At 52.3% G+C, this 25,513-nt stretch overlaps 1 protein-coding gene across 4 annotated transcripts in view; it reads left to right on the top strand.

The window, feature by feature from the left end:
- Nucleotides 1-12,077: 12,077 nt before the first annotated feature.
- The window catches only part of VIPR1 (vasoactive intestinal peptide receptor 1), a 31,859-nt gene continuing 18,423 nt past the window's right edge, over nucleotides 12,078-25,513 (top strand). For 2 of the 4 annotated variants that reach the window (XM_027523197.1, XM_027523195.1), the window contains exons 1-2: nucleotides 12,084-12,262; nucleotides 24,254-24,362. In XM_027523197.1, the coding sequence (XP_027378998.1) occupies nucleotides 12,185-12,262; nucleotides 24,254-24,362 (187 nt within the window). In that variant the 5' untranslated portion in view covers nucleotides 12,084-12,184. Of the gene's footprint in view, nucleotides 12,263-24,253; nucleotides 24,363-25,513 lie in introns of all 4 variants that reach the window. The other 2 variants (XM_027523196.1, XM_027523198.1) reach the window with 2 other exon arrangements.

Genomic DNA, 25,513 nt, shown 5'->3' with positions numbered 1-25,513 from the left:
TACTAGCAGAGAAACACTTCTTTCCCAGAGTTCCAGCGAAAGTTCCAGGGCTGATGTTCACTGGCTCAGCTTGAGACATGTGACCATCAGCAAGGCTCTCCTTGGTCAGACCTAGAGCACATACCCACTACCGAAGCCAGAGGAAGGCTGAACCTGACTCAACCACTGAACCACATGGACGAAGAGTAGGGAAGTGGTGATTTCCACCCAATAATCAGCAATATGTTACCAGAAGGCACATGTTCTGCGTGGATGTATTTTTCACAGTGACATCAGGAGGACTAAGGAAAAGACTCCAGTTGCTGAAAGGCCAGCATGTGCCAGGCTAGAGCAGCCTGGCCATAATAAAATGCATCCAGCCCCTGGAGGGAAGGCTACAACCCCAACCCTACTATGGCTGCAGATTAAGGGATCCTTGAGCCCAAGCTTTCCCATGAACTGGTGCTTCTCCAAGACGAGGGATGGGATATTTCCTTAATGCATACTGCTGCGTACTTCCTGGGGAGGACCTCTTCTCTTGGTCATCTGGCTGATACCCAATTGCCCCCAAAGGCCCTCTGGCCTACAAGTCCTCTACCCTCAGCTCAATAGTACTTCCTTCCTGCTCTTCAGCTGTAGGCTATCTACACACATACTCCACTTCCACCACCGGTTCAAGACCTCCCCTCCCTGATGCTCCATCCCCTCCAGAGCATGTTTCCCACTGAGCCCCTCCTGTGGGCTGTACCACCCAGAGAGGCCAAGCCCAGCCTGTAGCCCCACTCATACCCTAACTCATCCTTCCAGAGGATTCTGGTCTTCCAACAACCCTGATGGCTCCCAGGACAGGAGCAGTGGCCTCCTTACCTCATCACCACCTTCAAGGCAGAGGACAGAGATGTCTACACACTTCAAGGAAGGACAAATTGGAGCAAATTATTTCATATCACAAGGCAAGAGAGCCAACAGCCAATCCAGGGTGGCTACCTGGAAGCGGCAACAGGTGTCAGGATTCACTTGGGCTGCAGCAAAGCTTCGAAACTTGCCTGGGCCCCTAGCCCCATCTTTCTGGGCCATGTCCCATCCCAGGCAAGAAGAGGCTGAGAAGTAGAAAGAGTTGACAAGTGACTTGGGTCTGGGCAGGGTCCAGGATAAAGGGGGAATGGGAGGCATGTGTAACTGAGGTTATTTTTACCCAGATCTGAGCAAAAAGAGGCATGGGCTGGTCTGGCCAGCATATCCCATCCTCTGGTGCCTGGCCACAAAGTCAAGTGACCTGAAGACAGGGCTGTGTCTCCCCTCAGCGGGGCTCCCTGAGGCAGGACAGTTTCAGATCTCATTATAAGGCTCCATGAGGCCAGGCTTGTCTCCTCCTCAGACTGGGGCTCTTTGAGGGAAGGGCTGTGTTTTCTCAGGGCTCCCTGATTTGGGGCAGTGTTCTCCCTCAGAACAGGGCTCCCTAAGGGAGGGCTGTGTCTCCCCTCTAACTGAAGCTCCTTGAAAACAGGACTGTGTCTCCCCTCAGATTCAAGTTCCCTGAAGGAGCTCTGTATCTCCCCCTGACTGTGGATCCTCAAGGGCAGGACTAGGTTTCTTCAGAGTGGGCTCCCTGAGGCAGAACTGTATCTCCCTTCAGACTATGGTTCTTGGAGAGCAGGGCTGAGTTTTCCTCACAGTGAAGCTCCCTGAGTCAAAGCGGTCTCTCCTCTCAGCTTGTGGCTCCCTGAGGGAAGAGTTGTGTTGCCCTCAGATTCAGGCTCTCTGAGGAAGTGCTGTATCTCCCTTCAGAATGGTGTTTCCTGAAGGGGAGAAGGCAATGGCACCCCACTCCAGTACTTTTGCCTGGAAAATCCCATGGACAGCGGAGCCTGGTAGGCTGCAGTCCATGGGGTCGCTAAAAATCAGACACGACTGAGCGACTTCACTTTCATTTTTCACTTTCACGCATTGGAGAAGGAAATGGCAACCCACTCCAGTGTTCGTGCCTGGAGAATCCCAGGGACGGGGGAGCCTGGTGGGCTTCCGCCTATGGGGTCGCACTGAGTCGGACACGACTGAAGCAACGTAGCAGCAGCAGCAAGGCTGTATCTCCCCTCAGATTCTAGTTCCCTCAGGCAGATTTGTGCCTCCACTCAGACTTGGGGTCCCTGAAGGCAGAGCTGTGTCTACCATTTAACTGAAGCTCTTTGAAGATAGAGTGATGTCTCACTTCAGATTCCTGTTCCCTGAGGGAGGGCTTTATCTCCCCGCCCCCAGATTGTGGTTCTTTTGAGAACAGGGCTGTGTTTCCTCATAGTGGGGCTCCCCAAGGTAGGAAGGTGTCTCCCTTCAGACTGGGGCTCCCTAAAGACAAGTCTGGTTTTCCCCTCAGATTTACCCTCCCTGAGGCAGGGCTGTGTCTCCCCTCAGATTTTGGGTCCCTGAGGGAGCACTGTATCTCTCCCTCACTGTGATCCTCAAGGGAAGAGTTGTGTCTCCACAGACTGGGGCTCCCTGAGTGAAGGCTGCATCTCTACCTCAGGCTGCAGTTCTTCGAGAGCAGGGCTGTGTTTTCTCACAGTGTGGCTTCCTAATATAGAGCAGTGTCTCCCCTCAGAATGGGCCTTCCTGAAGACAAGGCTCTTTTCCCCCTCAGACTGGGCTTCCCTGTCAGGACTGTGTGTCCCCTCTGACTGGAGCTCTTTGAGGACAGGGCTGTGTCTCACCTCAGATTCCAGGTCCTTGTGGGAGCTCTGTGTCTCCCCTTCACTGTGGGTCCTCAAGGGCAGGTCTATGTTTCCTCAGAGTGTCTCTCCACAGACTGGGGCTCCCTGAAGTTGGTGTTGTGTTCTCCCTCAGAGGGGCCTCCCTTTACCCAGGGATGTATCTCCCCCTCACACTATGGTTCTTCAAGAGCAGGGCTGTGTTTTCTTATAGTAGGGCTCCCTGAATTAGGGAGGTATCTCCCATCAGACTTGGGCTTCTTGCAATCAGGGCTGTGTTTTCTCATAGTGGGACTCCCTGAAGGAAGGGATGTGTCTGCCCTCAGATTTGGGCTCCCTGAAATCAGGATTGTGTTTCTCCTCAGTGTGGGGCTCCCTGAGCAAGGACTGTATCTCCCCCTCAGACTGTGGTTCTTAGAGAGCAGGGCTGTGTTTCCTCATAATGGGGCTCCCTGAGGTAAGAAAGTGTCTCCCCTCAGACTATGGCTCCCTGAAGACAAGGCTGTTGTCTTCAAACCCTCAGATTCACCCTCTCTGAGGCAGGGCTCTGTCTCCCTCAGATTCCAGGTCCCCAAGAGAGCACTGTGTCTCCCCTCCTGTGTCTCCTCAAGGACACGGCTTTGTTTCTCCTCAGAATAGGACTTTTTGAGGAAGAGCTGTGTCTCCCCTCAGACTGGTGCAGAATCCACTGGATTGGGGGCCAGAGGGAGGTTTGGGTAGCTGATGCACAGAAGTGAGAACTTCCCCCAGGTTCCCTGAAGACTCCCAGCCTTGAGGTCCTGGCCCCTCTCTGGAGACTGTGGCCCCTCTCTAGGGACTGTGGACTCAGGAGACTCAGGGACTGCCTCCAGGAGCCAGTCACACATTATCACTCCTGGTGACAGGCAATGTGGATTGGTGTCAGAAGTCACACTAGGCTGATGCCCATATTAAGAAGTTAGGTATCATTCTGGGGTCATGGGTCACCCTGGATTGGGGCCCATGATCAGGATCAAAGGTTAGTCTTATTTGAGACCCATGATAAGGGTTAACAGTCAAGCCAGAGTTGGGAAAAGTATAGGGTCACGTGTAACTTGGGGTGGAGGCCTTAGATCATGGTTAGGGAGCAACCTGTGATCAAGGGTCAGATTTGGACTAGAGTCTAAGACAGGTCTAAACAGAATAAGCTTGCTGGAGGACCTCCATCTCTCTTGCTTATCCAGTCATCACCACGCTGAGCCTGTCATCCCAGGAGAGACCCCAGAAGTCTTCCCAGAGGGGTGACTGACATGGACTAAGGCCCTAAAGCATGACAAAATTTCCCGTAAGAGATGTGTGGAGAAAGGCATTCCTGGCAGAAGGAACAGCCTAGGCAATGCCAGGGAGGCATGAAAGAGCTTGGTGTTCTACATGGCAGAGCCCAGGCTTGGGTTGGGGCGGGGAAGAGCAGCTGAAGCCAGACTAAGGAGGGGCAGGGAGGAGGTTCCCTCAGAGCCTGAGAGAGAGCAGGGTTAGAGTCCTGGGACAGAGGGAAGGCGGCATAAGCTATGGATTTTAGGAAGAATCATTCTCTTATTTGTTCATTCAATAAACATGAATAGAGGGCTGCTTGCCAGGCACCATTCTAAGGACTTGACATACATTTGGGAACAAAACACCTGAAAATCCCTGCCCTCGTGGAACTTCTCTGTGAGCAGGGAGAAAAAGACAATAAGTGTAATAAAGTGAATTTACAAATAGTCTAGTCAAGGCTATGGTTTTTCTAGTGGTCATGTATGGATGTGAGAGTTGGACTGTGAAGAAAGCTGAGTGCTGAAGAATTGATGCTTTTGAACTGTGGTGTTGGAGAAGACTCTTGAGAGTCCCTTGGACTGCAAGGAGATCCAACCAGTCCATCTTAAAGGAGATCAGTTCTGGGTGTTCATTGGAAAGACTGATGCTGAGGCTGAAACTCCAATACTTTGGCCACCTCATGCAAAGAGTTGACTCATTGGAAAAAACCCTGATGCTGGGAGGGATCGGGGGCAGGAGGAGAAGTGGACGACAGAGGATGAGATGGCTGGATGGCATCAGCAACTTGATGCACACGAGTTTGGGTGAACTCCAGAAGTTGGTGGTGGACAGGGAGGCCTGGCGTGCTGTGATTCATGGGGTCACAAAGAGTTGGACACGACTGAGCGACTGAACTGAACTGAACTGAACTGAAAGGACATTGTGCCTTAGGAGGTGATAAGCACAGTGGGGAAAAAAGTCTACAGAAGGTGAGGGGCCCCAACCTGAGGGGAAGCAGTTTACAGTATAAAGTAGGGGAATCAGCCTTAAAGAGAAAGGTCAGGAGCCATGGTGATACCTGGGCAAGAGCATTCCAAGCAGAGGGATCTAACACCTAAGAGCAAGAGTAGGCTAGGAAACTGAAAACCAACTTATGATTACTAAGGGGGAAGGAGAGGAGGATGAACTAGGAGTTTGGGGTTAACATATACACATACTATATATATAGATAACCAACAAGGACCTACTATATAGCCCAGGAACTACATCTTGTATCAGTTTAGTTCAGTTCAGTCACTCAGTCGTGTCCAACTCTTTGCGACCTCATGGACTGCAGCACACCTGGCCTCCCTGTCCATCACAACTGGAGTCTACTCAAACTCATGTCCATTGAGTCGGTGATGCCGTCCAGCCATCTCATCCTCTGTGTCCCCTTCTCCTCTTGCCTTCAATCTTTCCCAGCATCAAGGTCTTTTCTAATGAGGCAGTTCTTCACATCAGGTGGCCAAATTATCGGAGTTTCAGCTTCAGCGTCAGTCCTTTCAATGAATATTCAGGACTGATTTCCTTTAAGATGGACTGGTTGGGTCTCCTTGCAGTCCAAGGGACTCTCAAGAGTCTTCTCCAACACCACAGTTCAAAAGAATCAATTCTTCAGCACTCAGCTTTCTTTATAGTTCCACTCTTACATCCATACATGACCACTGGAAAAACCATAGCTTTGACAAGATGGACCTTTGTTGGCAAAGTAATGTCTCTGCTTTTTAATATGCTGTCTAGGTTGGTCATAACTTTTCTTCCAAGAAGCAAGTGTCTTTTAATTTCATGGCTGCAGTCACCATCTGCAGTGATTTTGGAACCCCCCCAAAATAGAGTCTCTCACTATTTTCACTATTTCTCCATCTTGTATAACCTATAGTAGAAAGGAATATGGAAAAGAATATATGTACATGTATCACTTTGTTTTACAGCAGAAACTAACACAACATTGTAAATCAACTATAGTTCAATTAAAAAAAGAGAGAGAGAGTGGACCATGAATGAGTTTTTGAACTAGCAGGGAGGCCATTGTGGCTGGAGACAAGAGTGGGAGTAGCAGAGGAGAGGTCAAGGAAAGATAAAGAAGGATCTCACTCAGAATCTGTGGGCAATTTGAACTCACAAGCAAATCACCTCACTTATGTTTTTAAGATGTGTTTTAAAGTAATCCGTCTTAGAGAAATAGTTAAATAACACCACAGAATGCAGTCACCAGAACGCCGACTGTGGAAAGCCAGTAGACAGGACCCCATCCCAATTTCTTCCAAGGAGAACTTGCAAGAAAGAGAGGCAGAGAGATGGAGGGAGACTGTCTTGAATTATAACGTGTGAGCCTTATTTAAACAAAGAACTGGTAGAAAATAAAGGCATTTGTGAGGCAAAGAAGGAAAATTAATTAATGACTATTTAATGCTGTTTAGGAATTTGGGTAGGTTGGGGTAGTTAGCATAAAAATGGTATTGTGTGATAATGGTATTGTGGGTCTTTTTTTTTTTTTTTTTTTTAAGTTCTTATGCTTTAGAGCTACCTACTGAGATATTTGGGCTTCCATGATAGCTGAGTTGGTAAAGAATCCACCTGTAATGCAGGAGACCCCAGTTCGATTCCTGGGTTGGAAAGATCCGCTGGAGAAGGGAGAGGCTACCCACTCCAGTATTCTAGGGCTTGCCTTGTGGCTCAGCTGGTAAAGAATCCGTCTGCAATGCAGGAGACCTGGGTTCAATCCCTGGGTTGGGAAGATCCCCTAGAGAAGGGAAAGGCTACCACCCCAGACTATACAGTCCATGGAGTTGCAAAGAGTTGGACACAACTTCACTTACACTTTTACTGAGATATTTACAGATAAAATGAAAGATCGATGATGATTTAAAATGATCATGGTTGTGGTGGGGTCACAGAGGATTTCCTTCTGGAGTCATCCTTGTCTGTGCCCAGAATAGGCATTCCCCAAGGGTAGGCCCATGGTCTCCACTTCCTCTGTCTCCTGAAGCAGGAGCTCTCCCCCACCTTCATTTTCCACGACTCACTTTCCCCTCTGTGATAGCTGCAGACATGTATCACTTGGATCTCCTGTCAAGAAAGAACTTGCCATTTCAGCTGAGAGCTGAATTCAGTGAGCTGACAGCCTCTAGGAGTAGCACCTTCAGGATCCACCACAGCATTTGAGGTGAAGGCCTGCTCTTCCCAGATGGCCCCCAGACACTGACTGCACACAGTAGGGTTACTAAGGCATCTGTGTGCCACCTTGGCTCTGCAATTCATGGTCAGGCTGGCAGAGGCTCTGTCAGAGCTGCATCTCAATTTCTGGTTTTCCCTGCTGGTTCCTGCCTTCTCCTCCTTTATCATTCATAGGGATCTCCTCCTTTGTCATCTCCTAACATCCAATAATCCTAAGTCAATCCAGCATCTGATCACTGGAGGGCCTGAACTCATGCACCTAGAGTTGGCAATGTCACCTCCTCTCGGCTCCCACCCATTCCTGAGCTCTAAACCCCAGCCTCCACGATCAAGGGATGGTATAGTCCATTTCAGAAGCTGTCCCTGGTCTTTTTCATTTCCCAATCTCGCAAGTCAGAACAATTCTCTCCCCATCATCTATACTCTATGGACTTTGTTTATTTTCCTGGTGCAGCTGCAGCATCATGAGAATGTCCCTCCAGTCCCCCACTCAAGCAATGCTAGGTTGCCCTAGAGGGGTCGCCAGTGTCTTAAGTCACTGTGACATCCCCAGTACTTATCATAGGGCCAGGTCAGTGGAGGTGGTGATACAAAAGGGATGAAGGAATGCTATTCCCTGCAAGCTGTTACAGACAAGATGAAGGGATTATTGCTTCTTTAAGCAACGGGCCTCTCCTGCCTTCCACCAAACCACAGCTTGGAGTTAATAAGCATCTGCTGAGGAAGTGGTGGGCAGTCCCTCTCGATGGAGGTGTCTTCAACTCAGAAACTCAGAAAGGCCAAAGCTTGCTTGCATCCACCCAACCATGTGGATGGCTCTGGAAGGGGCATCCTGAACAGTGACTCCCCAGGCCAGTTCCTGGTTCCTACCATGAAGGCCAGACTGTGCTGTGAGTGCCTGAGCAGGGAGCCTTCAAGTAGTGCATGCACGACTCAACTCCAGGAGGTGGGAGAAGACTGGGGGAGGCAAGAGTGGCACCCGCTGCTAGGATGCGGCAGGCAGCCAGGAAGCCAGGCAGGCTCCAAATGAGTAACAGCAGATTCTTTCCTGCCTTGCCTGTCATCACGGGGAAAGGCAAGTGACTCTCTCTCTCTTTCCCCCTACACCCTTGCACCCCTTGGATTCCTGCATCCAGAAGGGAGGTGGGGCTTGGGCCAGAGACTGGAGACTAGTTCCAAGGATCCAGGAAGAGAAACATCAGAACAGAATACTCCGGGAGAAATCCATTCAAGAGGACAGGAGGGAGCAAAGGGCAGGAGGTGGCTGCAGCCCCCTTCCCAAACCTGGCAAAGGCCAACTCAGAGCCACTCGGGCTTCAGACAGGGCAGGGGATGGGGAGTGGAGATTCAAGTCTCTGCTTCCCATACCCTCAAGTAGTCTGTCTCCCTGCTCCTTACCCCTACACACCTCCAGTTTCTGATATCCCTCCCCAACCCAAGAAGCTTCCCCAGACCATAAGGCAGGTGAAAGGATGGTTTCATCAGATCCCAAGGATTCCCCAGGAGTAGGCCCCTGGGAGACCTCTCAGTGCCTCAGGACATAGAACTGGACATGCAGGAACAGCTGATCAAAACAAGGTCAAACTGACTCATGGTTGAATTTTTCAAGTTTTTGTTTGTTTTTGCTACTTTCCTTTTCCTGCACCTTTTTTCACTTCTGAAGTTGTTTTGTGCCATTTGCTAGGTAAGGAAGTGTGGGTCTCCCAGGAGAACAATTCTGAAAAAACAAAAGTAATTTTCATTGTAAAGAATCTACACGGAAACTATTATTCCTTCGTCACCTGCTTCCTTCCTGGGAGTATGAGGACTGCAAGGGCATCCAGGGGCCCTGCCAGTCATTCTTACTGCCACCAGCCTGCCCACATAGCCCTCCAGCTAAGGAGGGGGTGTCGTGTGGATACCCTCCAGGAGAGAGGAAAGCAGCCACCCCCAGCTGGGAGCCGTCAGATTTCCACCCCTCCTCCATTTTCACAGGACTTCCCTGGTGGCTCTGATGGTAAAGCATCTGCCTACAATGTGGGAGACCTGGGTTCGATCCCTGGGTTGGGAAGATCCTCTGGAGAAGGAAATGGCAACCCACTCTAGTACTCTTGCCGGGAAAATCCCATGGACAGAGGAGTGTGGTAGGCTACAGTCCACGGGGTTGCAAAGAGTTGGACACGACTGAGTGACTTCACTTTCACTTCCATTCTCCCCCACCTGCTTCTGCCACCATTCTGGGCCTCACCAAGAGTCACTTGGCTAAGTGGGGTCTTTGTTTTTTGTTGTTGTTATTGTTGTTTAGTTGCTAAGTCACATTTGACTCTTCTGCCACCCCATGGACTGTAGCCCACCAGGCTTCTCTGTCCATGGAATTTTCCAGGCAAGAAGACTGGAATGGTTTGCCATTTCCTTCTCCTGAGGATCTTCCCAACCCAGGAATCAAATCCGCATCTCCTGCACGTGTCTCCTGCATTGCAGGTGGATTCTTTACCACTGAGCCACCAGGGAAACCCCAAGTGGGGTCTGGCTGACTCCCTCGTATTCCCCAATCCTCAACCCCCTCAAATGCACTCTCAAGCACCCAAGCTATCTGTCCTCAGAGAGAGCAGAACTTCAGCAGGCCAAAGGACATGCCTCAATTGTGGGACTTCATGAGCATTATTCTGCAGGTAATCAGGTGGTGTGTGTGTGTGTGTGTGTGTAGAATGGGAAAGGGTTTATGAGAGCCAAAGCTCATGGATTTGCCATTCCCATCTAGGACTCCTGGGGCACTGTGCCAGCAGAGGTAACACTCCAGAATGAGGACAAAATTCCACTGCCCTGCTAGAGAACTGAGGCCTGAGTGGGGGTACTGGCTGGGCACAGGGAGAGGCAAGGCCCTCTGACCCCTGAGCCTAATCTGGCCTCCAGAAGTGAGAATGGCTGAGAAGTGGTTGGTGACTCATTCTTCAAACACTTCCTCCCCGAAGGAATTGAGTCCAAGCCCCAGAATGGCCAGGGCAAAGGCATCTCCACAGTTCTCTAGTCTGGGGAAGCGCTTCTGTCCAGGCTAACTGATTATATTTCCATAGTTTAATAGTTTATATTTTATATATTTTATATTAGTTTATATATTTATACAAGTTTATGTTTAATAGTTATATTAAATATAACTGATTATATTTCCACTGGAAGGAGGTGGAACTCTAAGGGGAGTACAATAGCTCCCCAGGTCCTTCCCAGGCAAGAGATGCTGCTGACTTCTCCATCTCTGTGCCCTGCTGCACAGCACAGAGTCTGGCACGTAGAAAACTATTAATGAATGTGAGAGGAAGGGAGGATGGGAGGGAAGAAGCGTAGAGAAAGAGAGGGGGGAGAGAGTAGAAGATGAGTAGACATGGAAGGGAAGAAGGAAAGGGAGGGCGGGAGAGAGAAAGCAAATGCTAGCATCCAAATAAGCCGAAATCGAGGAGGGGGCTGGACGCTCCTCCTTTCCTGGCTTTCCCTTGTCTCTCTATAACTCCATCCTGCTCCATCAGTGGCCAGAGTTCCCCGCGCTGTAGGGAGGAAAACCCCAGTGGGTCCGCAGGGAACTCCGTCGCACCTGAGGGTCACCCAGCGCCTGAAATAGCTCCTTCAAGCTGCCGCATATCCTCGCAGGCGCCCAGGGATGCGCAGCCCTCTCCGCCTCTCCAGAAAAAAACCGCCCTCCCCCAATCAAAACCTCCCTCCTCCTATCTCAGTCACTCACCAGCCACCCTATCCCACTGCCACCACCGCCACCTCCAGCCTCGATCTCACCTTCTAGAACCCTTGGAAAGAGGGCAAGGCAGCCACCTGCATTTGGTCCACAAGAAGGAGACCTTTCAGGCCGCCGCGTCAATGAACCTGCGCCTCATTGTAAGGACGAATAAACCAAGCCCTGAGGATGCACGGTGGAGACTGGATGGTCCGATGTCAGCCGCAGAATCTTGGAAGCGAGGCATCAGAGGCAGGCGGCCCAGGTCCAGGCGTTTCTCTGTACCTCGGTTTCCCAAGCTGTAACATACGGAAGGCGGGAAGAGGAGGACTCCGGTTGTTTCAGGTCGGATGCGCGGGTTCTGGACTGGTGCGCTGGGAAACAGACCTTCCTTGTCCGCGCGATGGCGCTAGAACTTAGGTTCTGCCTTCTTTCGGAGGTGCTCCGGCCCGAGACGCGCGAGGGCGCGGACATGCCATCCTTCCTGAAGCACGACCCTCGACTGGTCATGAGTGATCCGAGAGCACAGCCGGTATCAAGCGCGCCCTACTAGGCCGCCAGGGCTCAAGGAAGGCACCAAGGATCAAAGAATCGGGCCTCACTTGCGCCCTAACTTCCCTTCGTGTGGCCTCTCCCGCGCGAGGGATGAGTTGGGGCGATTGAAAACGGATCAAACAGTGAGCCCCACTTATCTGGGGCACTTGCAGCCCAGAACCTTAAGCAAGTCTCGGCCTTCAGCCTGGGGCATCAAAAGTCACGTTTTGTCTTGTAGTCCGGCCCGCCTGCACCTACCCTCCGAGGTGCAGAAGTGAAAAATGGGGAGATTGGGAGGCCTACTAGAGCAGGTGGCTCTGAAGGTGAAAGAGCAGGGCGCCCTGGGGTGGGGCTCAAGGGGCATGCGGGAATGGGAGATCGCAGTCAGGCTCTTGGAAACGTCGTGAGCCAAGCACAGAAGAATGGGGCATTTGGGCTCTCGGGATTCCCGGAGATGCGGTCCCAAGGGACGAAGGTCTACCCACACCTCGCGATTGAGGACTGAAGTGCGAGACTGGCGGGGGGAGCGCGCAGACTCCCTACTAGCCAGGGCGCCCCCCAGCCCCGCCCCACACCTGCGCGGCCGCCCCGCCTCTACCGAGCCATTGGCTAGACCCGCCGCCCGTCAGACGAGCCCCCAGGGCCCGCCCACGCCCCCGCCCCCGCCCGGAGCGGCGCCTCATAGCGCCAGGACCACCTAGGCAGCGCCACTCTGTCAGGCTCCCCGCCGTCGGCCGCGTGGTGCGCCGCCCGCCTGCCAGTTACCGGCGCGGGGCCGCCCGCCGCCGGCTCGGGACGGACCATGCGCCCTACATGCCCGCCGCCCGCCCGCTGGTTCTGCTTGCTGACCGGCGCCCTCGTCTGCGTCCTCGGCCCCGCGGTGAGTGTCCGCCGGGCAGCCCGGAGTCCCGGGAGCTGGGGGTGGAGAAGGGGTGACGGGAGCCCGGCTGTGTGCTCACGTCTGTATGGAGGGGATAAGGGGCGCGGAGCATGGTCTCTTCGCTGCGCCTGAGACCGGATCTAGACCCGAGGGAGGGGTAGGGTCTCCCTCGCGCCTAGTCCCTTCCCGCGCAGCCTGGAGCCCGTTCTGCGTCAGAATCTGGGACACTCGTAGAGGGGCGGCGGGAAAGAGCTGGCTCCAAACTTGCCTTGCGTGTAACGGCTGTGGGTTGGCGAAGTCAGTGAATGCAGGGTCGGGGACTGCGGGCCACTGAAATGGAAGGTCTGGTAGACAGTAGGTTAGGGGGAGGCTGTGAGGGTCGTCGTTGTGTGCTGTGCCCGCCGGAAGGTGTCTGTGGGGCATTAAGTTACTTGTAGGAGTGACATTCAGCAGCAGACCAAGCACTGAGCGCCCCCCCCCCCCCCGGGGAAGGGGCTTTGGGGATCAGGTGACTGGCAGGCAGACCCTTCCTGTGCCCTCCCACTGAGCAGAGTTGAAAGAGATGGAGCCCAAGGTGCAAGGTGGTGGGCAATGAGGATTTGGGGTGGTGTTTATTGGAGAAGGCCAGACATGTGCATGGGAAGGGAGCAAATAACCAAGAAGCAGTGGCCACCCTCTTCCCTGCACTTCGGCTTCATCTCCACATGGGTGTGTGTGTGTGTACCCCTGGTGCCCATGTGTCCCATGTGTGGTTGTGCCCATGTGTGTGCCTAGTGGAGGGGGGGACACTCACCTGGGCTGCAGGGCAGATTCTGGCTGAGGCAGGAGATGCATGAGTCATCTTCCTATAAGATCAGGGAAGACCTGAAGACTACCCAAGCCCATTTTACAGATGGGCAAAGTGAGGCCCAAAGATATCAGAGCCACACCTATCCCCCACCCATCAGACCTGGACTGAAGCTGATTTCTTTCTATCCCTCCCCTGGAGCTTGAGGAATCTGTGGTTGCTGCTTGAGCAGAGCCTAAAACATGTGGGTTCCAGGTGGCTGGTGGGTGGATGGAGTATATGGGTCATCTATAGTCTCTTCTGTCCCATGAGGATCTCCCTGACCATCACCTCCACCAGGGAAGGAATCTCTGTTTCCATCTCGCTAATGTGCTGTACACTTGGGCTGGGATGCTCATTGCTTGTCCTGGAAGCAGACATTATGACAATTGGCATAATTCTTCTCTCACTGATAGCTATGGTGAGACCCACCTTCTGAGCTCTCAAAGCCCCACCAAGTTCTGGCCCTAAAGGCATACTCTGGCAACACTTACAGCCTCTCAGGGTCACAGAGCTTCCAGGCCTCACCAGCAACCCTCTGGCTCTCCCACCCCTGAGCTCTGACCACTCAAATTTTCCATGGATGAACCAGGGATCTTGGGACCACCACTGGCACCACATTCTCCCATTGCTGGAGGCTTCTCAGTCTAGGGGCAGACTGGTTTCAGTGGGGTCCCCTCTCCAGCAACTTCTGTCCCCCACCTCATGAGACAGTTCAAGCCTTGGTCTTGCCATGCCTACCCTCCCCTGTCTTTCCACATCTTATTTGGTTAGTTCCCAACTCCAGCTCCTCCTCCAGACAGCCTTCCCTGATTATTCCAACCCACTGTGCCCTTCCCACTCTGACCTCACTCTTCAACCCTAGCCTGGGGCTTTTTGACCATCCCATGGGATCAAGGCCTAAGGTCTCTCACCCTCCCATGTCCCCTACAGCCCAGTGCAGGGCTGGGCCCGCAGAGGGAGGAGAAGGGACTCACCCAGGAGTCGATGAGAGCAGGCTGGAATGAGGGGCCCCTATTTCCCTCTCTACTTCTCCCTTCTCCACACAAGCCACCACTTGCTCCCATACCAAATAGACACCAGGCAATCCTGCTTCAGCCAGACTCGGGGAAGCGGGGTAGTGTGTTATCAGAGTCATAAAATGGCAGCTGCAAAGTTCAGTTTGAAGACCCAAGGCCGTATCACTCCTGTTTATAGAGCCCTGACCTCAGCCTGAGAAGAGGAAATTTCTGAACAGGGAAGCCAAAAAGGAAAGAAAACCTCCAGTGTCTCAGAAGAGGAAGTCTTCCCCAAGGCCACCCTTCAAGCTTTCCATTGCCCCTACCCCCTGGAGAGTAGGCACAGGAGCTCCTCATTGGTAGCAGAACTGCTCAGGCCAGTGCCCAGCCCAAGGGCGGAGACAGGAGGTGTCATAGAGAAGGGAGAGACCCATGCCCTGCCCTAGGAAGATTCTCCAGCTGGTAGCAGAGAGCGGAGCCAGCGACCCAGGAGAACCAGCCCAGCCAGATGTGGGCTGCAGCCTCTCAGAACTGGGGTAATGGTCGCTCAGAGGAGTGGTCAGGGAAAGCTCCCTGGAGGAGGCAGGGCAGTCCCTAAAGAGTTTGACCAAATGATCCAGTCTTCCACCTGAGACTATGAGACAGCCTCTATTGGCAGGACCAATGGGCCTGTCCCCAGAAGGAGGAGGAAGCCCTCAGCTCCCCCTACCCCGCTGCCCAGAGGCTGGGTTGGCCCAGGGATTCAGAGGGACCTGGTTCCTCTGACTTCTCTCTGAGACTTAATGGCCGTCTCCTGAAAGCTTCACCTTGCCGTAGGCCTCCTGCCCCAGCCATCTGCTTCCAGCTGCTCCAGGAGCTTCCATGGCTACCCAGCAATCCCGGCCCCTAGCCGGCCACCTGTGGTGTTTAGGAAACACGGCTACAGAGGGGTCAAGTCTCCTCCTTAAGTTGAGTGAGCGTGTGAGTTAGGCCTGCCCAAGGCTCCCAGGAGTGGGGGGTGGGCAGGGCTGTGCTGGAAGATCGAGCTCCCATCTTAGGTTTCCACTGTCCCATGCTGCCCTGACATCCATCTTTCCAGACATTTCTAGAACTTCCAAGATGAGTAGCCTGAGCTGTGTCCTCAGCGCACTCCATGGCCAGTTGACCTGGAGAACATGTTTCCTCTCTGTAGAAGGGCCTCTGTTTCCTCATCACAAAAAGGAGGGTGAGAACCCTTGGCCCAACATGCAGGAGAAATGGGAAAAGAGGCCAGCTTCACCTTGGCTGGAGCCACGTCTTCCCCACCCCACCCCATCCCACCCCATCTCACCCCAGCCTCACAACTGACTATGAAAAGGGCTTGGCCTTCCAGTCAGGACTTCTGTGGTTGAAGGATATGAGAGTGCTGTGTGAACTGTGTGGCAGGTTGTTCCTTCCTCTGGATCCCCAGCCTGGGAGCCTTGTGGACCGTTCTTCAGCTCTCTCTTGTTCCCCTTGCCCAGGAGTTTCCAGGGAAGGCAGGAGTCCTGGGCACAGGGGGTGGTATGTCCTATTGAGTGGCCAGACAATATGGGGCATGAGGTTCCAGGCCCAGGCAGGTGACAAGTCCTCTTAGGGAGGACTGGATGATGGGCCCTTCCGCATGGTGGCAGCCTCATGGCAATCCAGCCTGAGGAGCCTGCCACTTACAGGGACTCCTCACTGTGCCCCTCTGGCTGTGGATGCAGGAATGGGGTCTGGGGACTAGACAAAACCTCATCCCTTCCTCCTTGCTCCATCTTCTCAACCTCCTAGATTCCTCCTTTTCCTGTCTGACCTCCCCAACACAAAGCTGTTCTCACTGTACCAAGGAAAATGTGCAGTGTGTGCAAGCTCTCTCACATGCCTTAGATGTATTTCAGAAAAAAAAAGAAATACAATCTAATCTCTCTGCCACGTTATGGGTTTTTTAAAACTTTTATTGTGAACATTTTCAAGCATATAAAAAAACGTAGAGCAAGTAGTATAATGAACATGGAAATGCCCATTTCCGGGAGTGATGTCACCAAAAACAGCAATATAGGAATTTCCAATGTTTGTCCACTCCAAATTTCTAGATTTGAAAGTTATTAACCATTAATATTTGCACCATTTGCTCTTTTGGTTGAAGTATTTGAAAATACGTTATAGATAGCATAGACCAAATTATTTTAAGATGCATCTCTAAAATCAAGGATATTTTCCTGTATACCATCATCACTCCTAATAAAATTAACAGGGATTCCTTAATAGCTTATATTCAATAGCTGATGTCCCCCAGTAGCATTTAATCAAGCATCATAAGATATGTGGTGATATTATCAGGGGGAAGAAGGGTGTTGCATTTACTGCAAGGAACTTTCCTGCCTGTGCCATGATGGGGCTGTATAGTGAGCTGGCAGGTGGGTGAGGGGAAGAGCAGGGGGCCTTGAGCAGGTGGGTGGGCAGCAGGCTAGATTTCACCAGACAGGGCTCAATCTTATCTGCACCCCTTCTCATGTGGTTCATGATGTGAAGGTCTGTGTCTCCCAGGAAGTGCCTCCGGCCATCTTGAAAACAAGTTCTTCCTACCCAGGGGAGGGTAAGAGGGGTGAGGGGAGAGGAAGAGGTCACCAGCCAACATGTCAAGGACTCATGGCTCCAGGTTCTGGTGCCCTGCTTTCTGCAGTTGAGCAGACACCAACATCACCCACAGACACCATGTTTGAAACTGAGTGTTATTTCTGCAGTGGTACCCAGGATGACTTTCAAAAGACAGAGGATTGAAACCTGAGTCCCTACTGCCCCTGCTTAGCAAAGTGAAATCATGGTAACAAAGGTAGTAAAGGCCCTCTTCATGGTGATCCTCTGCAAAAAAACCTGAAAGGCTTCGTGGCCCTCAGTAAACCTCACAAGAAGGGCCTTTTAATGGGTCCAGGCTTAACACCAAGCTGAACTCCTTTGCATCCTAATAATGAGAGCCCTTATCCTGGTATCACCTTGAACTGCGGAAAGTTCTTTCTTGCCCCAGACCCAAGCTTATGTCCCTATGTCTCCCTCTTTTTCTTACCCTCAACCCCCCAGCACAAGTTCTCACTCCATCCTCCTACTCCCTAGAGTTCAACCTTCCCCAGGACTTTTATTTATTTTTTGGCCGTGCTGCCAAAAATGTGGCATGTGGGATCTTAGTTTCTGGACTAGGGGTCAAACTTTTGCCCCTTGCATTGGAAGCACAGAGTCTTAAGCACTGGACCATCAGGAATGTCCAGCCTTCCCAGGATTTGCAGAGACGAGAGGCTTTGGACTATTGGCCAAAGAACGTGAAAATACAGGGAGGGTAAGAGAATCAGACAGCAATAGGGGGCAAAGGAGAACCAGGCTTGAGACCTCTCTGGTGGACACCGCTGCCACTTGTCAATGGGAAGGACATTCAGGCTGCCTGGGATTCTGCAGGGCTATCATGCTGGAACTAGGCTGGTGTCTGGGCATGTGGGGCTGGGCTGGGGCTTTGGCAACAACTGGTAACCCTTGTCAATCCCCCTGTGTCATTTACATGTAACTCTCAACACAACCTTGATGTAGGTGGTGCTGTCATTGTTGCCACTTCTACAGATGAACTGAGGTGACTTGCTCAAGTTCGCCCAGCCAGGAAGTGGCCAAAAGTCTGCTTCCAGAACTCGTGGACTTAACTAGGCTATGCCATCTTATAAGAGTAACTATTTCTTCCAAAGTGGCTATGGCATGCCGTACGCTGCCCTGGGACTTTAGAGATAGGTTTTAATTAATGAGATGTACACATCAGAAGTGATAGCTCAGGGAATTGTCTCACACATGTACACCTGTGTAGCCACCACCCAGATCAACCTATGATACCTTCCTATCAGCCCAGCAGACTCCCTTGTTTCTCTTCCTACTAAGATAATCATCTCTACTTCCTCTTGTGCCCTCTGAAAAGGCGGGAGCCTATTTCTCCTCTTTTCTGTGACCTCTGGATCCCATGATTTACCTCACCTTCCTGTGCCCGCCCCGACTCTTTTCTCCTCCTCCTCCTCTCCTCTCCACCCTCACTTCTTCCTTGACTACAAGATCTGCAACTCCTCACCAGTTCAAACACAGAAACCAAAATGAAGGGGACATCCGGAAAGCTGGTTTGCGGTCTTATGTACCTTTGATCACACTGCTTTCTCTCTGAGTCCTCAGTTTCCCCGCATGACCCTTTGATGCTCCATTATTTCAGTGGTGGTAGGGAGGGGCTTAAGTAAATCGTGGGATGTAACATGGTAATGGGAGCCTCTGCTCTCTCTGCTCCCTTTCCACGGCTTTTTCCAACTATCCCTAGCAGGAAAAAAAAAAAAAAAGAGAGAGAGAGAGAGAGCCCTCCTTTGACAAACCTCGGAAACACAGATCATCCACGGTGGCCCCCAGTGCTTGGTACCTTACAGGCAGGAATTTCTCCTGTTTCATAGATTCCAGCCTGTTGCATTTTAGATGCTTTCACAGACTAGCTGCTCCTCGGAGGGACTCATGTGCCCCCACCACCCTGCTTCTGTCTCCCTTGGCTTCTTCTGCCATAGTTCTCTGGCCCTGGGTGAAGCAGGGGCTTCTCATCCAGGCCAGTAGCTGTGGTCTCAAGCTTCCCTTGAGAGGAGTTGGGTATGGCCCCCAACACCTGAGGTGGGCTCACCCTCTCTTGCTAAGCCCCCAGCACCTAACAGCTAGAACTCCCAGCATCTTCCCCCTTTGCCCCACCTCAGCCTTTACCCCAGATCTCAGGGGGCCCCATTAGGAGGAGAAAGCAAAGCTCTCTCCCAAGCCCCTTACTGTGGGAATAGACAGGAAGGGGCGTCCTGAGCAGGTGGAGTTAACAAGACATGGCTAATCCAGACCCCCAGCCAGACACTCAGGACTATACTGCAAATCCCCAGGCAGTTACCTCCCACATGCAGCCAACAAAATGGCAGGAGACACAGGATCAGAACCGCAAAGATGCTAGGGACTTCTTCATCTTGCCTGAATCCCTTCTTCTGGGCTCAGGAATGCCTGTCACAAAGAAGGTAGTGGGGAACTAGACTGGGCTGAAGCTCTCATCTTAACCCAACTGCAAAGTGAGGGCTTCCCAGGTGGCTCACTGATAAAGAATCCACCTTCCAAGCAGGAGACACAGGTTCGATTCCTAATCTAGGAAGATTCCCCTGGAGAAGGAAATGGCAACTCACTCCAGTATTCTTGCCTAGAGAATTCCATGGACAGAAGAGCCTGGTGGGCTACAGTCCATGGGGTCACAAAAGAGTCGGACACAACTGAACAACTAAACAAGGTTGGACTGCGTTTGAGCCCCACTTTCTCCTCTCCACATGAAGTGGCAGGAGACAAGTTAGGAGATGTAGGCAGTGGTGGGGTTTGGAAGGGTTGGAGTGCCATTTTGATGTACGGGCTTTGACTTCTAGGACCATCAGAGATTTGATGCAGGAGAATGATAATGAAGACACACGGTTTACAAAGATCCCTCAGGTTGCACGTGGTGGGGCTGAAAGCTTCTACACTAGTCCAAGCAGGGACTGATGAGGCCTGGCCCCTGTCCACATCTCCAAACTTGTTTCCTGATGCTTCCAGCACCCCTTACTGAAGCCACATCAGACCTCTTGCAAACTTGACTGTGTTAGGCATTTTCCTGCCTCTGTGCTTCTGCACACACTGTTCCTACTTTCTGGAATGTCCTTAGTTCAGTTCAGTCAGTTCAGTTGCTTAGTCGTGTCCAACTCTTTGCAACCCCATGAATTGCAGCACGCCAGGCCTCCCTGTCCATCACCAACTCCTGGAGTTCACTCAGACTCACGTCCATCGAGTCGGTTATGCCATCCAGCCATCTCATCCTCTGTTGTCCCCTTTTCCTCCTGCCCCCAATCCCTCCCAGCATCAGAGTCTTTTCCAATGAGTCAACTCTTCGCATGAGGTGGCCAAAGTATTGGAGTTTCAGCTTTAGCATCATTCCTTCCAAAGAAATCCCAGGGCTGATCTCCTTCAGAATGGACTGGTTGGATCTCCTTGCAGTCCAAGGGACTCTCAAGAGTCTTCTCCAACCCCACAGTTCAAAAGCATCAATTCTTCGGTGCTCAGCTTTCTTCACAGTCCAACTCTCACATCCATACATGACCACTGGAAAAACCATAGCCTTGACTAGAATGTCCTTACTCCACCTCTAATTATCAGACTCTTACACAACCTCAAAGGCCCACTACTGCCCATTCTCTGAATCCCACACACCAGCTATATCCCTTCCCTGGGGCCATAGACTTGGCTGTATCTGGCTGGGAATTTTCTAATTTTGTGTGTCTGGAGTCCAGCAGGATAATGAGGATGTTTAGAATAGGAAAATATATAGAAGAGGAAGTTCAAAGTCTGCCCAAATTCCTCAGTGATAAGGCTAGAGGAAGCTGCCCTGGCCCTGTCCTCCAAAGGGCAATGGTTGACCAGATGGCCCGAGGCAAGCCCACAGAGAGGGATTGATGCTGTCCAGACCAGTGGCCAGAGACTTAGGTCCTTTGGGAAATGTGCATTGCTGACTGACCTCTGGTCCCTCTTTGGGTCTCTATTTCCTCTACCATTCTCCAGATGGGGCCCAATACTCGGCCATGGTGAAAGCAGAACTCCTCTTCTAGACCACCTCCACTTTACTCAGAGATATCCCAGGCGACCCCAAGGGCTCCTGCCCTGCTTCTACATAGTGCCTCTCAGGAGAGACTCTGTTACTGTGCTTCTAGGGGAGCAGAGTTGCTTACAGAAGTTAACCCCGCAGTCTGCACCCTCAGAGAGTAGCAAGCAGAAACTTCCAGGAGCCCTGAGATGCCCTCAGTGATTAGAAAACGAATGTGTCCTGGCAAACAGCAGGGCCATAGCCCAGGCTTATGAGGGCTCAGCAGGGACTTCGCTAGTGTTCCAGTGGTTAAGACTCCATTCCCAATGGAGGGGGCCTGGGTTTGATCCCTGCTCAGGGAACTAGATCCCACATGCCACAACTAAGAGTTCACATGCTGCAACTGAAGATCCTGCGTGCCAGCACTAAGATCCAGTGCAACCTACTAAGCAAATAAATATTAAAAAAAGAAAAAGAAAAGAAGGCTCAGCAAATGAGGGCATCCTTTGTCCTAGTCTCAGAGCACAAGTCTGGACTCTTGGTTACAGGGACAGAAAACTCAACTGGCTTCAGCCATACAGAAAGTTATTGGGTCATGTTGCTGGAAGCAGGGTTGGTTTCAGGCATGGCTGCATTCAAGGGCTCAGACAATGTCCAGAGGATCCCATTTTTCTCCATCTCTTTTTCCTGCCTTTAACATGCAGCTTTCATCACTGGGTTCTACTTGGCAACCAGGTGGGAGCAGTAGTTCTAGCCCCTGCATCCTCTGAGGTTTCCAGTCCAGTGGGCAAGAACAAATCCACTTACCTAATTGCTTAATCCGAGGTCCCAGGAATGAGCTTCCTGGCTCTGAGGAGTGAATTGGACCATGTGCCAGGCACTATGGCCAGGAACACTAACTGACTTAGGTCTGGTTACATGTTGATCCCCTGAGAGAGGGTTCATCAGAACCTATGGACTAGGAGTGGGGAAAGACGTGATTTCCCAGACAGAATGAGGATATGCCACCGGAGGAGCTGTAAAGAATGATAGAAGGCAGTAACTCTGATGTCTACTACTTACTATTCATCCTGCTTTCACATGGAGGAGTGCATGCTCATTCGCTTCAGTCATGTCCAACTCTTTGCGACCCCATGGACCTTAGCCTGCCAGGCTCCTCTGTCCATGAGATTTTTCTGGCAAGAATACTGGAGTGGGTTACCATGCCCTTCTCCAGGGGATCTTCCAAACCCTGGAGTTGAACCTGCATCTCCTTCACCTCCTGCTTTGCAGGCAGATTCTTTACTTGCTGAGCCATTGGGTTTAACTAAAATTGGTTGAGGGGGTGATGGCAGCTGAAAATGGGCAGAAGAGGCAGGCAAGGCTGGGGAAGCACCAGAAGGCAGAACACACCCTGTGACTGAGGACAAGCTTGGAAGGTACCCTTGGGAGAAGTGTGCTCCAACAAAGCAAGAAAGACCAATGGTGGGACACAAGCTGGGCTGGCCAAACCCCAGATTCCTCTTCCAGAGTCCACCTCCAGGATCCCTCTGGCCACCCTTGTTCCTATGCCCCAGCAGGATGAACCAACACAAATCCCTTAAGACAAAGCTCCATGAGAATCTTCGACACTTTGGGGAAAGAGGGGAAGCATGTGACCCAGCACCCAGACCTCACTCACCCATGAGCCATTAGCATGAAAGCCACACAGAGAATGTGGGTTCCATCTCGGACTGTTAACTCTACCAGTCAGTTAGGGTAAAAATATTAGCTAGTAAGTCATTTAAAGGACTTCTCTGGTAGCTCAGCTGGTAAAGAATCCGCCTGCAATGCAGGAGACCTTGGTTCAATTCCTGGTTCAGAAAGATCCCCTGGAGAAGGGATAGGCTAGCCACTCCAGTATTCCTGGGCTTCCCTGTGGCACAGATGGTGAAGAATCCACATGCTATGCAGGAGACCCGAGTTTCATCCTTTGGAAGGGAAGAGCCCTTAGAGGAGGGCATGGCAACTCACTCAAGTATTTTTGCCTGGAAAATCCCCATGGACAGAGGAGCCTGGCAAGCTACAGTCCATGGGGTCACAAAGAGTCGGACACAACTGAGCGACTAAGCACAAGTCATTTAAAAGCTGACATATGGAAAGTAACACAGATCTATTATGGAGCATGATACAGTTGTTCATGTAACTGTTTAAAAGAAAAGGTATGAGATTTAAGATTGTGGTCCTGCACCTTTGGAGTCACGTGCTTACGGTGGGACTGACTTGTCTAGAGCAATGGTTACAGTCACACCCTTGGTGCCTAGGGGCCAGACAGGGATCTCCTTAAAAGAAGGAAATAAGGGGAACCTCCCAAAACACCTGTGCTCTCCCCAAAACCCTACTGCAAGAAGCCTTAGAGTCATCAGGGGAGGGGGCCAAAGTCCATTTGGCCCTTAGGGAAACTGAGGGCCAAGACCTTGTTCCAGGGTGAGGGGGACAAGCTGGAAGAGACACTAAGAAATTCTGATTCTGGAGCAATCTTGCGGGACTCTCCCCACAGCCATGTTGGGAACTGTGGCATTCTTCTCCCTGGGCAGAGATGAGGAAGTGGGGTGGCAGCCACTTCCCTAATGCCAAAAAGACTGGCAGAAACTGCCACCAGCCCAGTGGTTCCTTTACTGAGGCCTTTACCACACCTTTCTCCACAAGACCTGACTCCCAAGACCTGTTTTTTCCGGCTATTCTTGGGCAGCTGTCATCCCTACTCACATGTCTGCCCCAATGCCAGTATCTCCCTGGCACACAGGTTTGAGTTTACCCTTAATCCCTGGCCAGGGCACAGCGGAGGGAGGGGAAAAGCCTGGGCTTCTTGGTGACCTCTGTGAGAGGAGGCCTGGTTGGATCATGAGCCATTCTAGAGGGGCCTCTTACTTCTTGAGACTTCCCTCACCCTCACTAGATCTGCTAGAGCTTGAATTATTCAGAAGCTAAGAAGCAGGGTGGAGGGTCTGGTCAAGGAGGACCACCATTCCCTTCCCAGACTGGTGACCCGGGGAAGAAGCACAGGCTCCAGGAATGGGGACAGAGGATGAAAAATGGAGCCAGACTCCTGGACTCCTCCCAGGCCTGGCTCCGAGAACCAGAAGGGTCCAACTCAGAACAAGATAGCACCTGCTGGGCCCCACTCATCCACAGAGACTGAAACAGGGACCCAGGGCTCCCAGCCTAAGCTGGAGGTCCAGTGGGCCAGCTCTGGGCTCCAGGGAGAGGCCCTCTGACCTCTGTCCAGAGTTGTGCCACCCACAGAGACGGTGTTGTTACAGCCACAGTACTGCTGGAGCCAGCAGGAAGCCATGACAGGGCCCTCACAGCAGAGGGCTTTTCAGGGGACACTGGATAAGAGTTTGGGGTCAGATCTAGGTCAAGCTCAGACTTCAGTCTAAGGTTGAGTTCAGACTGGGGCCAGGGTTCAGTCTGGAACTTGGGTTAGTCCGGTGACTGGGCCTTGCTTAGCCCCACGCTCCTGGAGCCCCTGGACAGACAGGTAGGCTGTGGATGAATGAGGCTGACGGGTCCGCCTCCCTGTCTCCCTCCCCCAGGGCGGCTGGGCGGTGGGGCTGCAGCAGGAAGAGTGTGACTATCTACGGATGATTGCGGTACAGCACGAACAGTGCCTGGAGGAGGCGCAGCTGGAGAATGAAACAGCAGGTGAGGCCCCTGGTGGCAAGAGAGAACCCTCCTCCCTCCATGTAGCCCACCTCCCTCTCATCGTGAGCCCTGCTCCACCCTCAGGTTGAGGCTGCCTAGCGACAGGGCCATCGGATCACCTGGTATCACCCTCTGGTCTTCACTCCCCAATCTTGTGCTCCCCACGTTTGGCTCAGCAACCGTGGGGTAAGAATGGAAGGAAATAGAGGGCTTCCTTTAAGAGCTGTTGCTGGAGCCAGACTCACAAGGGCGGGCAGGATGTGGAGAAGCAGAGAGTCTGGGAAGTCAGAAGGTGCCAAGGCGGACTGCCTGTGGCGGGTGGGGAGTGGGTGTAGAGTTCATGCCTCTCTGGGAGGGGGGGGGGGGCTGAAGCAGTGGGGTGCCTGGGCTAGCTCTGGGTCTCTCTCCCAGAGGTCACCTCCCTGAAGCTGGGGTTACAGCTACAGAGCAGCCTGGCTCAAGAGCAGGGAGCATTTGTTCTTCCTGGCTCCCCTGTCCTCCCATCTCACTGAGGCTGACAGTCATGAACCCCAGCCTAAGTCCCTCCTCCTGGGCTCTGATTCCCACCTCCTGCAGCACTGAGTGTGTGCAGCATCACAGACGGCCTTTGCCTCTCCCAGCTCTCAAGGAAGGATGGCCCTCTCTCTCCCAGGGCCCTGAAACTATGGCCCTGTCTCCCAGGGCCCTGAAACTATGGCCCAGACCTGCCTATAGTTTGTACGCCCCCCTGCCCCTGCCTCTGGGGCAGAAAGTCAAGACCAGGCTGCACACAGCTTTGGAAAGTCTCAACAGTGAGATCCAGGATCATGGACAGCCTGGAGAGGCCCAGACACCAGACTCTAGGCCCCACTAGAGCACCTCCCAGGCCCCGGAGGCAGGCCACCCTTGTGATCCCAATGAGGTCATTGCTGGCGCAGGGTGCCTGTAGGAAGCCAACACTCTCACCAGGCAGTCGGCCTGAGATGCAGAGGAGGCCATGAAGGGTCTGTGGGCGGTGAGTCTGCCCCATGATCTTGTGCAGGACTCTGCGTGTTCGTGCACATCTGGCTGTGCACTCCTGGCCCATGTCTGTCTAGGGCTGCATCTGTGCCTCTGGAGCCTGTGTCTGACTCTGAGCGTCTTTGTATGTTGGAGGCATATGTCTGTGTAAG

The sequence above is a fragment of the Bos indicus x Bos taurus genome, chromosome 22 (assembly GCF_003369695.1).
Source record: "Bos indicus x Bos taurus breed Angus x Brahman F1 hybrid chromosome 22, Bos_hybrid_MaternalHap_v2.0, whole genome shotgun sequence".
NCBI lineage: Eukaryota > Metazoa > Chordata > Mammalia > Artiodactyla > Bovidae > Bos > Bos indicus x Bos taurus.
The sequence above is the reverse complement of the archived record's forward strand: the minus strand, read 5'-3'. Positions and strand labels throughout refer to the sequence as shown.